The sequence below is a fragment of the Mytilus californianus genome, unplaced genomic scaffold, assembly GCF_021869535.1.
Source record: "Mytilus californianus isolate M0D057914Y unplaced genomic scaffold, xbMytCali1.0.p SCAF_1, whole genome shotgun sequence".
Classification (NCBI taxonomy): domain Eukaryota; kingdom Metazoa; phylum Mollusca; class Bivalvia; order Mytilida; family Mytilidae; genus Mytilus; species Mytilus californianus.
In genome coordinates, this window is record NW_026262581.1 from 13,875,468 (window position 1) to 13,891,044 (window position 15,577).

The window sequence follows — 15,577 nt, forward strand, 5'->3', positions numbered from 1 at the left end:
AACATACTGGAAAGTAGTACATATCATGCATATTTAAAAGAAAATAGTTCCTACGCATAAATAATATTTTTTTAAAAAGAAATTATCATTTCTGAGTTTTTATTATAAAATTAACTAGCAAATTAGTGTTTCAGGTGTTTTACAGTACCGGTACTAATAATCTATCTCAGGAAAAGTAAATTTGCGAGTTAATTTTGTAGTGATGTGAAAAATCATTAAAATTTTGATGTTAAAATTTAAAAAGATAATCTATGTGAAGGAAGGTATAACATTTGTTCATGTTGTAGTCTAGAAATTAAAGTGTCATAGCAAATTTAACCCATTTTAATCTTAAATAAAATAAAAACTCAGAAATGATAATTTAAAAAAAAAAAGAATATTACACAAAGTACATGTAATAACTACATGGTAATGTTTTTGTTTGTTGTAGGGTGATTACCATTTTAACTACATGGTAATGTTTTGTCTGTTGTAGGGTGATTACCATTTTAACTACATGGTAATGTTTTGTCTGTTGTAGGGTGATTACCATTTTAACTACATGGTAATGTTTTGTCTGTTGTAGGGTGATTACCATTTTTACTACATGGTAATGTTTTGTCTGTTGTAGGGTGATTACCATTATGAGTATACAGAATGTGACATTGATGGTGGCAGATGGAGAGTCCAAGTACCTAAGAAACCAAACTCATGTACAGGTGGGGCTCCACATCCTGCTGTCAGGGGAAAAAGTTGTGGTAAGTTTTTAATACTGGGATATACTTGTTCAAATGCATAAGATAAATATTGTTTAATTTTATTTCCCAATTGATCTATACATGTAGTAAATAATCACTTTGAGACTAACTGTAGGTGACTTATGCTTATTATCATACTTCCTGTTAAAATGATATTTTTTGTTGGTTAATGCTAGGACTCTCTAGGAGAACATTCTTTTCTAACACATGGCTCAGAAGATAAAAAATTTTAATTGTGACCCTCTTATAAGTTGGTTGCTTGCATGTTGAAAATTGAACCATCTTGAGTGAAGAAATTTTTTTACCCTCTGGCAAGAAGAATCTACAACAAACAAATCTGTTATTGTAGTATAGGTATAACATGGTTTGGGGGGAATAAGGGGTAGCATCACAATATCTTTAATATCTGTGCCATAATTACTGAAAAATTCGAGTCTGATTGGGAAAGTATAAATGCAATTTTTATGCCATCTGGGAACTTGTTCAGCAGGAAACAACATTTCAGAAGCACTAAAAACTACTGTTTTCATGCTATGCCTACAACAGTACTTAGTAGTGTGTTCACGTATCAAGTTCACCAGGATGTTGATGTCAAATCAACTGGATACTTACGGGTAGTGCATATGTTCTTTAAGATCATGAAGATATGAACTATTTAAATTATATATGCCAAATTATGGATTAGACCCTGATTTCACATTCACTGAACATTGAAATATGAAAGTGAGAGTCTGGCATCATGTCCTATGGAGACACATTCTTGTTAAATAAATAATTCTCTTGTATCAGAATTATCAACTGAAAAGGGGAATAAAAGTTTGCTTTGAGGAAGTATGTACAAATTTTTGCTTGAAAAATTACCTATCTTAAGATAATAATAGATAATAACTAGATGCCATGCTAGTTTAAATCTATCCCATGAGAACTATGTGTAAAATATAAATCAAAAATGCAAAATTGAACAAGACACATTTTAATTTTATGATTGATAAACGAAGCTATGAAAACAAAATATATTGAATTGTAGATTACCTATGTTTCTTGTAGATTTCACATGTGATAAAGGACAGTATTTAGATATAACAGGAGACCAGGAATGTAAGCATTGTCAAGCTGGTACATTTTCCCTTGGTGATGGCATCAGATTTGAAAATTGGGATAAAATTCCAGAAGGATTTACCTCTACAGCAGAGTCATTCAGTTTCCGCCATTTTGAAATGGGAGAAGGAGAGGAAGCGGACACAGTGAACTGTTCAAGGTTAATATAGAAAACTTGACCAAATCATTCTATTAGACCCTTACAGCCTATAAAGATCCTCATGACAATATCAGATATATAAATGATAATTTATGGAGGAAAAAATCATTTTATTTATTACATTGGTTGCAGTGAAAACATGATTTCCTAATCAATAAAAAAACTGTTTTTCACTCCTCTGACATCAACTTCATTCAAATTAAACATGTTAAAAGTCAACTTAATATAATGAAAAAATAGGGTCCAACTCTACCTCACATATGTTCACTAAACTCTATACATATCTAGGTATATAAGAAGTACATGTTGTAGATGTTTATTAGGTTACATGACCATTTATTTGAATACAAATCGGCCGGGACTTCTTGATATGGCCGGTATGAGGGGAGAACTGGTATTCAGAGGGACCGGTTTAGAGAAGTTTCACTGTATGTTATTAAATATTTATGTAGTATATATATTCATTTTACAGCAATTCTTTTACTGCCAAAGGAAGTTATCTGTCTGTAACTCCAGGAGATTGCAATGCTCAGTTGACATACTCTGTTAATCTAGTCAAGACAGGCTCAATTCTTTTTGAGTTCCAGTATCCGGAGGAATCAGAAGGGTCTGCTTTGTTCCATTTTACAGTAAGTATATTAAAATATGTTTAGCTAAGAGAATAGTATTGAGGAAATTAGGATAAATATTTTTTTAATAATGACCTCAGTTTCTTAAGGAAATTATATTCATGATATGATAATTAATCCTTTTATTTTTCCTTCAAAGTGCAATTCATCGATTTTTTAAAAAGTGAAAAATACAAACAAAATTCCTCAAAACACTACACAGAAAACTAACAAAATGAACCCCACTAAAAACCGAGGGTGAACTTGGATTCTGTAGTGGAGTATGCTGTTTCTACTTTGAGATCTGCTTCACAAGTGGCCAGGACATAAAAAAAACTATTTTGTGGTCATTTGTGTCTCACCTGCTACAAAATTCCTGGAATGCAAGACAGAGGTGTTGTATTTCCCATGTTGTCAACAATTATTTAGTTTTCTTCTTGTGTCAGTTTGATAGGAACTACTTGTGATAAATCAATGATATTTTCTAAAAAGTTGCATTACTATCAGTACATAACAGTTTGACAACTATTTCCAGGCCCTGCCCCGTAGGTCATTTTCCAGGGACTTTCAGTCAATAAGCAACTTTTAATGTTCATTTTGGTAAACATTTTACATAAAACTTTGGCACATAGAACTTTAAAGAGGTACTTAAACACACATAACAAGTAACTCTTATCTAAAAGGTCAAAATAATTGATCAAAAATGGAAAAAAAACCTATGCAATTTGGTCCACTAATAGCAGAGATAATTGCGTGTAAAGTTCAACTGTTTTTACCGTAGGAAAATCCAATCAACGCTTCTTCCGGAAACAGCACTTAAAATAAATCTACCGGAAGTGATGCACACAGGGTTACATCTTCGGCTTATCTAAACGTTGATGAATATAAACTTTTTCCTGATCATGGATTAAAAAGTACTGCCATGAATTACTCTACCCCTTCAAAGCTCATTCTTTATTGGAAACAATTTATCAAAAGAAAACAAAATGTTTTAGAAGGCAAGTGTATTAATAATGTTTTTCAATTGAAAAAGGGGGATGGAATGGGGTCTCTCAACATTGAGTTTTCAACCAAATAAAATGTTCCTGATCGTAGGAAAAAGAAAATTAACGGTCAATAAATTATATTCTAGCTATTAAATATTTTTATGCCCCCGTCATAGCGGAGGGAGGCATTATGTTTTACCCTTGTCTGTCCGTCAGTAAGTCCCAAAGTTGGTTTCTGTTCTCTAACTTTCGTTTGCCTCTACCAAATGTTATGAAACTTACACACAATGCTTATTACTACATAATACAGATCAAATTTGAATTTTGGTGGTGTCACTTTAACAGTTCCAGAGTTATGTCCATTTACAAATGGAAAAATATTATGCATGCAAAGAATATATTTATTGGCACCATGAAACCATTTAAGTACCAAGCCACTTTGACAAATTGTTATCTTAACAATTATTTTCTCATTATTGATTTTTTTGGAATAAATTTTGTTTACAAAGTGTGATATATAATAGTTCTAGAAAAAATACAAAAATGTTTTTGAAAATAAATGTTTTCTTATTAAAAAAAAGAATAAACTCAAAACTGAATTGTGACTTTTTGTCCTGTGACTTTCTGTCCTACATTCGTCTTTATGTAGGACTATGATGTGACCTGATATAACATTAGTATATATTAAGTTATTAACAATATAGTTACATTAGGTCCAAGGACTATGGGAAACCCTATGACAATCATATATACTTATACTGCATGATTTCCATTGTAAATTTTTGTTTGATTTTTAAACTTCTGTATAGATTAATTACAAGTCTATTAGGTATTTCATTTTTAAGGGAATAGCTTGATACACATTATGGTTTCTAAACCAGTCAAGCAGATTACTGTGACTGACAGTACGCAATTCTTCACATTATCTGGAGAATAAACCTATAATTTTGAAATGCTGCTGTAACTATTAAGTCAGTCGGTAAGTAGGTAAGAACATTACAAAGAAAGAAGAAACGCACATTATAGCAGATCTGTGCCTCTAATTATAGCAATCATTGGTCACGATATAACATGAGCTTAGATAAACCTTTAAACAGGCTATATATAACCTCGGCTTCATAGCAGTCTTCTAAAAAGTGAACTTCTCATATGACAGTTTTTTGTAGCCCAGAAAAACCCACATACATGTAGTTAATTTAACAACAAATCAACAAGTTTTGTCCTCAGTCGTCTTTTGGAAGCACGTGTTGAGAGTGACCTATTTTAAAAACCGTTTCTCAGCCGGGTAACTTCACATGCACGCTTCTACTTCTACCATCACTCGATCACCATCAATAAAATGATTATTTTGCCACTTTTGGAAGCGCATGTAAATATTTTATAGGCAAAAAGGTTGATTTGTGTTTTTGAAAGTTTTTCAATACTTTTTTTAATTATAAACATTTGAATAAAATATTTATGCAATTATCAAACCTCGATAAATGTATATCAATATTCTCAATGTAGTTTCGATTGATAATTGTCACCGATATATCCAAACTGTTATTTTACTTTGCGAGCTGACCAGTTTACATACGATATAATATACATATTTGATCAGGCTGACCCAGTATACGTCACTTCGGTTGGGTAGAATTAGAGGGTGTTAGTGGCATGTTTTACTAAATCATTCAGATGTGCAAATGACAAACAGACAGTATTTTGCAAATATCTTGATAATTACAAGATGAAATTTTATCGGGTTTTTTGCGTTTTTCGACAATTATTTCGAACTTTAAAATTATTCAAAAATATTTTTTGCGTTTTCGTACCTCTTTAATTAAAAAATACAAAAAAATTGTGCATTTTCTCTTTTATTTTCTGAATTATAACTGATTGAAAATTATTCAAAAAAGCTGAACATTTGTATAGAAAGCATATTAAATCGTCGAGAAACGTTCTTAAATTTGTCTTAAAGTCATCAAATCTCCAATTAAGAGATAACTGTATTGTATTTGAAGCTTTGCGGACGTTAAGTTTTCTGCTAACATTAGTTAGATAGGAACTTCTAATGATAGACAATAATATTTTCCATAAAGTTGCATTACTACCAGTACATCTCAGTTTGACAATCATTTTGACACACTGCCCTCTATGTCATGGTGCAGCAACTTTGAATAAACTAGCGAGGTTGCAGTCCATCAGATTGTATTTTTCTGAACTTTTTGCTGACTGGCGAGACTTATCTCTGTGTCAACAGTTTATTGATACATGTATGGGTACATATATAATCCACAACATTTCAACAAAAGTACATGTAACTATATATTAATGAAAAATATCACATGCTTACCACTTCCTTGCAGTTAGACTTTAAAGGGTTTTGAAAATAAAAAACAAAATATCACTTTATTAAGATGTAACATTGGAAAGCTTTGCAGAACAAGCTAATACTAACAAGTTAGAAGATATAAGTAAAGTGTCTTTATTGTGAAATACACATAATTGGGCATTATTTTGGATTTTTATGAAATTTTGTATGCATTTAGAACTTGAAATTTTGAGATTGAAAAATAACTATGAAGTATAAATACTTCCAAAGATACATTCAATTAAAAGTTTGTAAAAAGATCTATAGATATTTAGAAAGCACATAAAACCGATGTAAAACTGCATTTTTTTGTCTTTGAATTAAGATATCTCTCAAACCTATCCTAACAATTTATTTACAAATTCTATATTATAAATAAAGATGTTTATTGCAATAAGCAAAATTATGTTATAACATTTTCAGCTATAACATTCCCATTTGTAAGCATAATGAAATTTATGATAAAATAATTGAACAGCATAGGTCAAACACATTATACATTATAAACACTATCTTTGTGAAAGTTGCTACAAACTTTCCATTTTAATGATATGAAATTTAAATGTAACAAATTTTTGCTTGGGATGACATGACTCAAGTTTGCCTTTAGCCATTTATTCATATTTTCTAAATTATTGAAAATGTTAGTCTGCATGTTTGTACTTTTGGTTGACAATTTTCACTCATAAAACTTTTCATAATGATTGTCAGGAATGGGCATATCATGCACTCTGGGCACAGCTTTTTACATTTAAGGGCATACGATACAGTAGAGATCCCTCGTTGATTTTTTCTTGAAATTTTGGTAGAAGGTCAATTTTGATGTGTACTTTTTAAATATGCAAAGAAAAATATACCTTCATGACTTACTTTTTGAGATAATTTGGTTCGAAATTTGCATATTTGAAGGAAGTACCCCGAAATTTCAAAAATCAGGACTTTTAAGGAAAATACCAATACTTTTGAACGAACAGTCATAATTTAACCGGGTTTTTTGTAAAATGTTCCCTTGATCCATGGCATCAGCATGCTGTAACAAGTGAACGGTTGAAATAAATAATTATATCCTAAATTCTTTTAATACAAGTGAAATAAAGAAGATGAAAATATTTTTGCGTCTACACAGAAGTGTAGAAAAAATTCTATCGTTGATTTTTTCTTAAAATTTTGGCGGAGCGTTCTTGAAACAGAACTTGATTGATTGCAAAAGAAAAAACTGGGGGTCCATGTGCTTGTTTTTTCAATAAAAGCAATAAACCTTAATTTTTATTGGCAAACGGGACGTTTGCCAATAAGGCGCCAAACTACGTTGGAATAAGTTTTATTCGCAACAACGTCGTGAAATCTTTCCCGCCGTTCACTACTACATTGTCAATATTTCAGTGGTAGACCGAAGGTGTTTTTTTTTCACCAATGATATTAATCATGAAAATTAATAAAGCTGGCTCCTCGTAAATAGCATCATATTTGCCAAACCTTTATGAATTGTTACGAAACTTGGATAGAAAAAGTATTCTAGTAAATTACTTTTAGAAAAGAAATATTCGGAAACATAACAGATATATATAATAAAAAAATTTTAATTTGCATCTCTGCACTTCCGACATTAGTCATACAATTCATGTAGACAACACAGCTTGAACATAGTTTTAATTATTCAAAAAGCCCCGACATGACAAAATGTGCAACAATTATAAAGTAAGGGGGATGATATAAAAAAAAGGACATTTGGTATGATTGCAAAAGAGACAACTATCAACCATAGTTCAAATGAGGAAGATAAACGCTATTAAAGGTATTAACACTAACCCTACGGCCTTCAACACAAAAAAAAAATTTAAAAAATGCCACACCGTATAGTCAGCTTTAAAAAGCCCCGACATGAAAATGTGAAATAATTCAAACAAGAAAACTAACAACCTACTCTATAGGCATTACATGAACACAAAATCATACCCACATTAAATCGGGTCAGCTTAGTCCATTACAGTGTAGTATAACATTTCATACAGCAGTCGATATAAGAGCATGAAATTTAATGATTCTGTATCAATAGATAAGTTACCTAAGCTTGTCTTCAGGGTATTTTTTTTTATTACGGTACATATAATCATTGAATTACTTGTCTGTATTATACCTTCAATCTAGGAGTGAGTGCAACCACATTGTTTGTCCGGTCCAACAAATATTTTGTTTCTTATCTGAGAAACTACTTTACAAAAAGACTTCGTATTTGTTCAGTAACTTAACATCAATGAGTTGAAACTCTGGTCTGTCAAATACCTAATTCCTGTGTGCTGATTTTTCTCTCTCAATATGTACATAGAGGATATGCTTAGCACATCAACGGGTGCGTTTTTGTTTTGGGGCTATAATACGGGGCTTATAACTGTGTCATTTTAACTGACAGGTCTTCTCCATACACATATATATTCCACAGGTTAAATTCTAAAAATGTCGTTAAACTCTTTATTGTACCTTTTCAAAGTCAGGAACAGTAAGATGCGCTGTCATTATTTATTACGTTTTTTTTGTGAGCAAAATGGTGAAGTTACTATATAAATTACTTATTGTTTTGGTTTTTTTTTTGTGTAGTTGGGTTTCTCTCTCATCGACGTCTTATGTTTTTCATATCTCTTATTCATTTCCTATATGAAATAACAGACATACAAAGTTAAGAATGTGGATTTGATTTTTTTCCAATTCGAAGTTAATATTGTTGACTTCCTAATGAATAAATATAATAATTCTCGTGATTTGGCCGATTTTCAAATTCGCGCAATCGGGATTATGACGTCAGTGGATTTTCCGCAAATGTGACTACATCTAAAGCGACGTCGCGAAATGTAATCGTTCTTATTAGAAACATCGCGAAATTACAACGTTCTGAATAACAACGTCGCGAAAACAACACGAAAAGTTTTGAAAACGTTCTTATCTGCCCCTGCTACTGTATCGTATGCCCTTAATATGATTAATTGCTATTTATTTTTTAGATTCAAAATGACCAATGTGAATCTGACTTTGGACATTCACATAACAACCAATGGCCAGCAAAAACTAAAAGTGGAGCTTGGGGACATATTAGTGTAAGTAACATCAAAGTATTTTATGTGGTTCTCTACCATGACTACGAGTGGGGGCTATATTTTGTGTACCAAGTCAGTACAGCAATCTGTTTATCCAACAAACATTTCCAACACGCTTTTTTTTTAGGTAATACTGTAAATTCAGAAATTATTGCGAGGTTTTTATTAATGCGAATAATGCGAGCGGCCTACGATCGCAATAATTAAACCTCGCATTCTTACTTTCATTTTTCCCTCGTCAATTTGTGATTGATTTATCTCCCTTTGTTCAGTGGTGTGATGTAAGTAACCTTTCACCTGGGGCATTTAAGGGTAATGTGTTTTTACAACTTATTTCCGCTAATCTGTGTAATCAGTGAAGCCAGGTGACATTTTTATAACACTTTGACTTTTAATTGGAAATGTGCCTGTAATTTGTTTATGTTTGATCAAAAGCTGCCGGGAATTTTTATGAATGAGAAAATTACTATTGACATGCTGTTCGATTCATGTATCCAGTGACAAATTACGATGTTACTTTGTTTTGTTTATATTGTTTGTAACTGTTCAATGAAGCATGTGTATTTTCGGTATAAGTAAACACCTTTAGAAAGTGAGAAATAAAAAATTATCTAATAATATTTATTACAATAAATAAATAATAGACAATAAAATAACAAAAATCATCATTAGATAATATTGTTCATAAAGCACAAGTACGGCAATAGTTTTTCAAGAGTCAATTTATAAGTCATCACAAGCTACTATTGTTCATTAAGCACAAGTTCAACACTACATGTAGTTCATTAAAAATACAATTTAACACTTTATACAGTCACTTATACCAGACTTTTTCCAACCTAGCTAGATAATGTCTTTCTTTGACTTCAACTCGTGGAACACTTTACTCAACCATTTAGCATGTAACGGCTTGAGAACAGAAAGTCTTAGGTCAACCTTGTTGATGGTGGATGAATCTTTTAGATCTTCAGCAACCATATCGGCGTACCAGTTTGTAAATTCGTTTTTCATAGCAGCTTTGAGTTCACCATTCACGCTGAGATCCATTGGCTGAAGTTCCCCAGTACAACCCGTGGGTACGAAAACGTGTTGAATCCGAGCCTTCGACAAAGCATCTAGGACTTCTTGACACCTGTGTGCACGGAAAACGTCAAATATGGCAATTGACTGCTGTCCTATCGGCAGGTCTAACTCTTCTTTAACTTTGTCGGTATACGGCACAAGGACAGTCTCAATGTAACGCACCATACTCTGTTCGTTACTCCAGTGGCTCTCTGTGTGGAAAACGTCCCAGTCGGAGGGAAACCGATATTTTGCGTGACACTGGTCTGTTTTACCTTGGTATAAAATCTGAGGTGGTAAGAGACAACCATCTGATGTGCTACCTAGTAAACCTGTAATCTCGCGTTTATCTTCTAAACCAATAATGTCAACTTGCTTTGAGCCCTCCATCTCTAATGTCCAGTTAGATACAGGGACGATCTTTAACCCAGTCTGGTCAAAGTTGAAGATCAGTTGTGGAGGCACGTTGTACTTGGTAACGGTCTCGGTGATGATGCGATGAAATTCACTTTTTTGGTGCTCAAAGTCATCTGCCAGTTTTCTGGCTGCTTTGGTACCTTTTCGCTTGACGTACCCAAGTCTTTTTAGGAAGGATACGGCCCATGTCTTGGTGATATGTATCGATCCACCAGCTTCACTGAGTAGTGTGGGGTTTTTGTGTCTGACAAGTCCACGGGCTGTTGCAATAACGATAGCTTGGTTTACGATGCCACTGGCTTCTCTGATGCTGCGTATGTGGGCTCCTACATCTTTGTCTAAATCACCAAGAAGTAGTGGCCTACCACGTTTTTCTGGTGTCAACGCATTGACAGGTTGGTGTTTAGATTCTTTTGAGTTTACAAGATATTTCTTTTTCATGGCTCGTACTGCACTTTCTTTAATGTCAAGTTGGAGGTCTTTGCTAAATTTGCGGGCAGCGGCAACATTGCCATGTTCAGTGGCGTATTTTGCTATTTTAGCACAGGTCTCTGGTGTGTAGTGGTTGTTGCTGGCTTTTCTCTTGACCCCTGCTTTGTGCTGGTAGTTGACTCATCAGTAGCAAGAGAGTTGACAATTTCAGTGTTAGCGGCTTTTATCTTATCAGCTGCATCTTTGTTGATAGCGTTATCAGGATCGGGCAACCTCAAGACGATGTCGTCAGGGGAGCGTTTCTTTGTGACGTACTTCCACATGGACATTTTTTTAACCTTAATGGCGTTTAAAAAAAATCATTCCTATTTATGTCTAAATGAGTCTTTGCTAATCAACGCTGATTTATTAGATGTGTAATTAAATTTATTTGTAACAATGTGCCACAAGCCTAACACTTTATGATGAATCTTATTTTTCTCAACTTCGCTTGTATGCATAAAAGGACTCGGAAGCCAAACCTAATTTACTCCAGGTGATTGTGATTATTGACTTTTAATATTTTAATTTATTTTCCTTTGAAGCTAAAAATATCCTATAATTACCCAAGCCGGGCCTCGCTCTACACTAATCTTCAGCACGTGGTCAATGTTCGATTAAGTTTCTAGATCCCCAAAGTAGGCATGTACAACAAATACAGTACTAGTAATTGAACTTAGTTTCTAGATCCCCTTTACAAGTTACATCAGATAAGAATTGTGTATTCAATCACAGAAAACATACGGAAGGTAACTTGATCCATAGATTAAAATAAACATTTTGCGAATAAAAAATGTAAATATCTGTGACTTACAATAATATTTAGCTTAAAAAAAAAATTTTTGAGGTCGGCAAATCGCAAAAATAAAACCTCGCATTTTTGCCGGTGGTCGGCGAATCGCAACAATAAATGCACGCAATAATTTCTGAATTTACAGTACTGTCACAGAACAGAATGACATCATATTTGGTCAGCAGCTCGACTGTGATGAATTGTAGCCTGTGAACACTTTTTGGATCTGTCTTGCACTAACTTTTTGTTTGTTGATACTTTAAATACTGTAAATTCAGAAATTATTGTGGGCATTTATCATTGGGATTTTTTAAGAATGGACAAAAATGCAAGATTCTTTATTGTGATTTCAAGAAAAGATGTATACAGATTTATGTATTAGATATCAGATTGTGAGTTCTTATTATTGTGATATTTGGCGAATCACATTATTTGTATTAAAATAAAAACCTAGATAAGTTGAAGTTGGAGGGACCTGACATAACTATTCGTCTCATCTGAGGTCACGAGTTCATCATGTTAAACACTTTTGATATTGTATCTTGTGTTGTTAGTCTGATATGTAATGGCAGATAACATATTTAGTATCCCATATGTATCCACAGTACATGCAGTATTAAAATTATAGGTTTCCTAATGAGTGAGATTGGATATCGCTTGATATCATCTCAAGTTATTTAATTTCATTATTATAATAAACAAGTCTTCGGCGAGTTTATAATTACTATTTAGATTAAATAGAGAGAGTTGATATCAAGCGATATCTAATTCTCACGAGTTGTTAAAACTATTTCTCTTCTGGTTAACACACTTTTTGTGTTAAATTAAAAATTCCATGAATCATTGATCTAGTCTTTTGCACACACCATGAGTGACGTCATATGTCCTTTTCCAGTGTCAAACTTTAACATCAGACATTTTAAAACTTTTTGTACGATTCAGAATATAAAAAAAATTAACAAAAAGAAGATTTCCAGGTGAAAAGTGTGAGTGTTTTGTATATTATTGAAGAAATCACATATGTCCGTTGCCATGGAAGAAATGTACATTGTCTTTACCTTTGAAAGTTATCAACGACCTAACGAATAGGCAATGGAAATGTTGTTATATCGTCACATGATACTGGATAAGCCAATCAAATTAACACAGTTTTTGAATCACTTTTCCGTATCACACTCTGTGCAGTGTGATACGAGATATATCTCTTCATGCAAGAAATAGATAACAGGCCACAACCATAAGAGAAAGTAATTTATTGCATAAAAAACGAGACAGAATTGACAGTCACATCTGATGTTTACCAAGATAAGGAAATATAAAATATGAAAGTACTTGTGAAACGAAACTTATCATTACAGATGTAAAATTTTTCAAATTTCTCCTAGCCGATATCTGCAGAGGTCAAGTCTAAATCTTTTAACAAAAGTTTGGTCAGTTTGATTATGCATTGATCTTTTATGAATTTTTGGGCTTGGGTTTATTAATTGGTTCCGTAATTATCTTAGGTAAAATAAGTTCCACAAACTTAATAGTTACCGCATGGTCAAACATCAAAGTTGTCAACAAACAATAACTTGAATAAGTGTAATATGCCAATCTGATTGAACTAGAAGTTAGAACTAATTAGAAAAATTATTTTGATGCCCAATAAAAACATACAATTTCAATATTTGATTAATTATTTCGAACTAAAGTTGTTTTTTTTTTCCTTCCAAAATGTCTTTAACTTCAAGTTTCAACACATTGGAGTAAATTTATGATCATTTTCGTTGAACAGACTTCGAATTATACTTGAGTTTACCGATATTTCGAACCTGTTGAGTCGACTCATCAGAGTTAGAAATGCCTTGAACAAACTGGAATTCTGCCTTGTGAACAAAATCCCTTGACTTATCCAAGTTTTCAAAACCGAAATCGACACCATGAGGTTCGACTGTGACTGTAAAAACCTGGATGGGAAATATAGATTTTTATTTAATTGCTTCAGATGGAATCACATATTGACAACAACAAAAAACAACAATATTGCAGCAAAAAAGCATTGTGCTTAGCAGCTGACACACACATCTCTAATGTCTCACCACTTTAGAAGTCATCTCTCCCTATGATTATGTAGTATTGTGAACAAGGGTATTGCAGTAGACAAGTATTATAGACTCAGGATTGCCTTGATTTGAACTAATTTTGTTTTCTTTTTAACAGACCAAATTGGACAAAGGATTAAATGTATTGAAATGGAGAGTAGTTGGAATAGGTTCAGACAGAAGTAAACAAACAAATACACCTGTACTGATTAGAAAAATTGAAGTTAAAGGTAAATTGACATGATGTAGGAGATAAGGAAATATAATTCAGTTATTATCTGGTCATCCATTTGTCCATCTGAGCATGTGTCGGTCAACATGCTCAATTCATTTCAGGCAGATATTACAAATTATAATTGTATTCCTCGTTTTTGAGACCCATCAAGGATATTTACCAAGGTAATGACAGACATATATTGTTGATTTTGTTCCACATTTAGTATACATTTTAAGGGTCAGAAGGGCTATGACACACCGTAATATGTCTAGCTCCTTTTTATTTTCATATTTTACTTCCCTGTTCATTTCAGTGAAACGTAGATGTTTTATTATTGTGACATCTTCCTTGCTTCTAGTTATGTATTTATTGAACTAATAGAAATAATAGAAAATCTAAAATGGATATATAGGTTACTTTTTATACGACCGCAAAAATTGAAAATTTTTTGGTCGTATATTGGTATGACGTTGGCGTCGTCGTCGTCGTCGTCGTCGTTGTCGTCGTCGTCGTCGTCGTCGTCGTCTGGCGTCGTCCGGCGTCGTCCGAAGACACATTGGTTTTCGCACTCTAACTTTAGTTTAAGTGAATGGATCTCCATGAAATTTTACCATAAGGTTCAATACCACGAAAGGAAGGTTGGGATTGATTTTGGGGGTTATGGTACCAACAGTTAAGGAATTAGGGGCCAAAAAGGGGCCAAAAATAAGCATTTTTGTAATTCCAGACAATAACTTGTGTGTAAGTGTATGGATCTCTCTGACATTGTACCACAAGGTTCCATATCAGAAAGGGAAGGCTGTAATTGATTTTGGGGGTAATTGCCTCAAAATTTTAGGAATTAGGGGCCAAAAAAGGGTCAAAAAACAAGCATTTTTCTAGTTTCATGACAATAACTTGTGTGTAAGTGTTTGGATATTTCTGAAATTGTACTACAAGGTTCCATATCACAAAGGGAAAGCTGGAATTGAGTTTGGGGGTAATTGCCTGAAACGTTTAGGAATTGGGGGCCAAAAAGGGGCCAAAAATAAGCATTTTTCTAGTTTCCAGACAATAACTTGTGTTCAAGTGTATGGATCTCTCTGAAATTGTACTGCAAGGTACCATACCACAAAGGGAAGGCTGGGATTGAGTTTGGGGGTGATGAATCATAAGGGGGTTCAAAAAATTTGGGGGGGGGGATTTTTTTTTTTTCTTTTTTTTTCTTTTTTTCCTTTTTTTTTTCTTTTAAAATTTTCCATTTTAAGTTGGTTATTTCTGATTAATATTTAAAAGCAAATAATAATGATATGGTAGGAGTTACACACCAAACAGGATGTGTAAATTATTATATAATAAGTATTGTGCAATAGCAAGAAATTTTCAATTGCACAGTATTGCACAATTGCAAGAAATCTTCAATTGCACAGTATTGCGCAATAGCAAGAAATCTTCAATTGCACAGTATTGCGCAATAGCAAGAAATATCCAATAGCACAATATTGCGCAATAGCAAGAAATTGTCA

At 33.0% G+C, this 15,577-nt stretch overlaps 1 protein-coding gene across 2 annotated transcripts in view; it reads left to right on the forward strand.

Annotated features, from left to right (window-relative positions):
• Positions 1–15,577, forward strand: part of LOC127706914 (endosome/lysosome-associated apoptosis and autophagy regulator family member 2-like) — a 68,372-nt gene that overhangs the window by 8,016 nt on the left and 44,779 nt on the right. For both annotated transcript variants that reach the window (XM_052211662.1, XM_052211742.1), the window contains exons 2-6: positions 611–737; positions 1,785–1,995; positions 2,468–2,624; positions 8,936–9,028; positions 13,974–14,085. In XM_052211662.1, the coding sequence (XP_052067622.1) occupies positions 611–737; positions 1,785–1,995; positions 2,468–2,624; positions 8,936–9,028; positions 13,974–14,085 (700 nt within the window). The remainder of the gene's footprint in view (positions 1–610; positions 738–1,784; positions 1,996–2,467; positions 2,625–8,935; positions 9,029–13,973; positions 14,086–15,577) is intronic.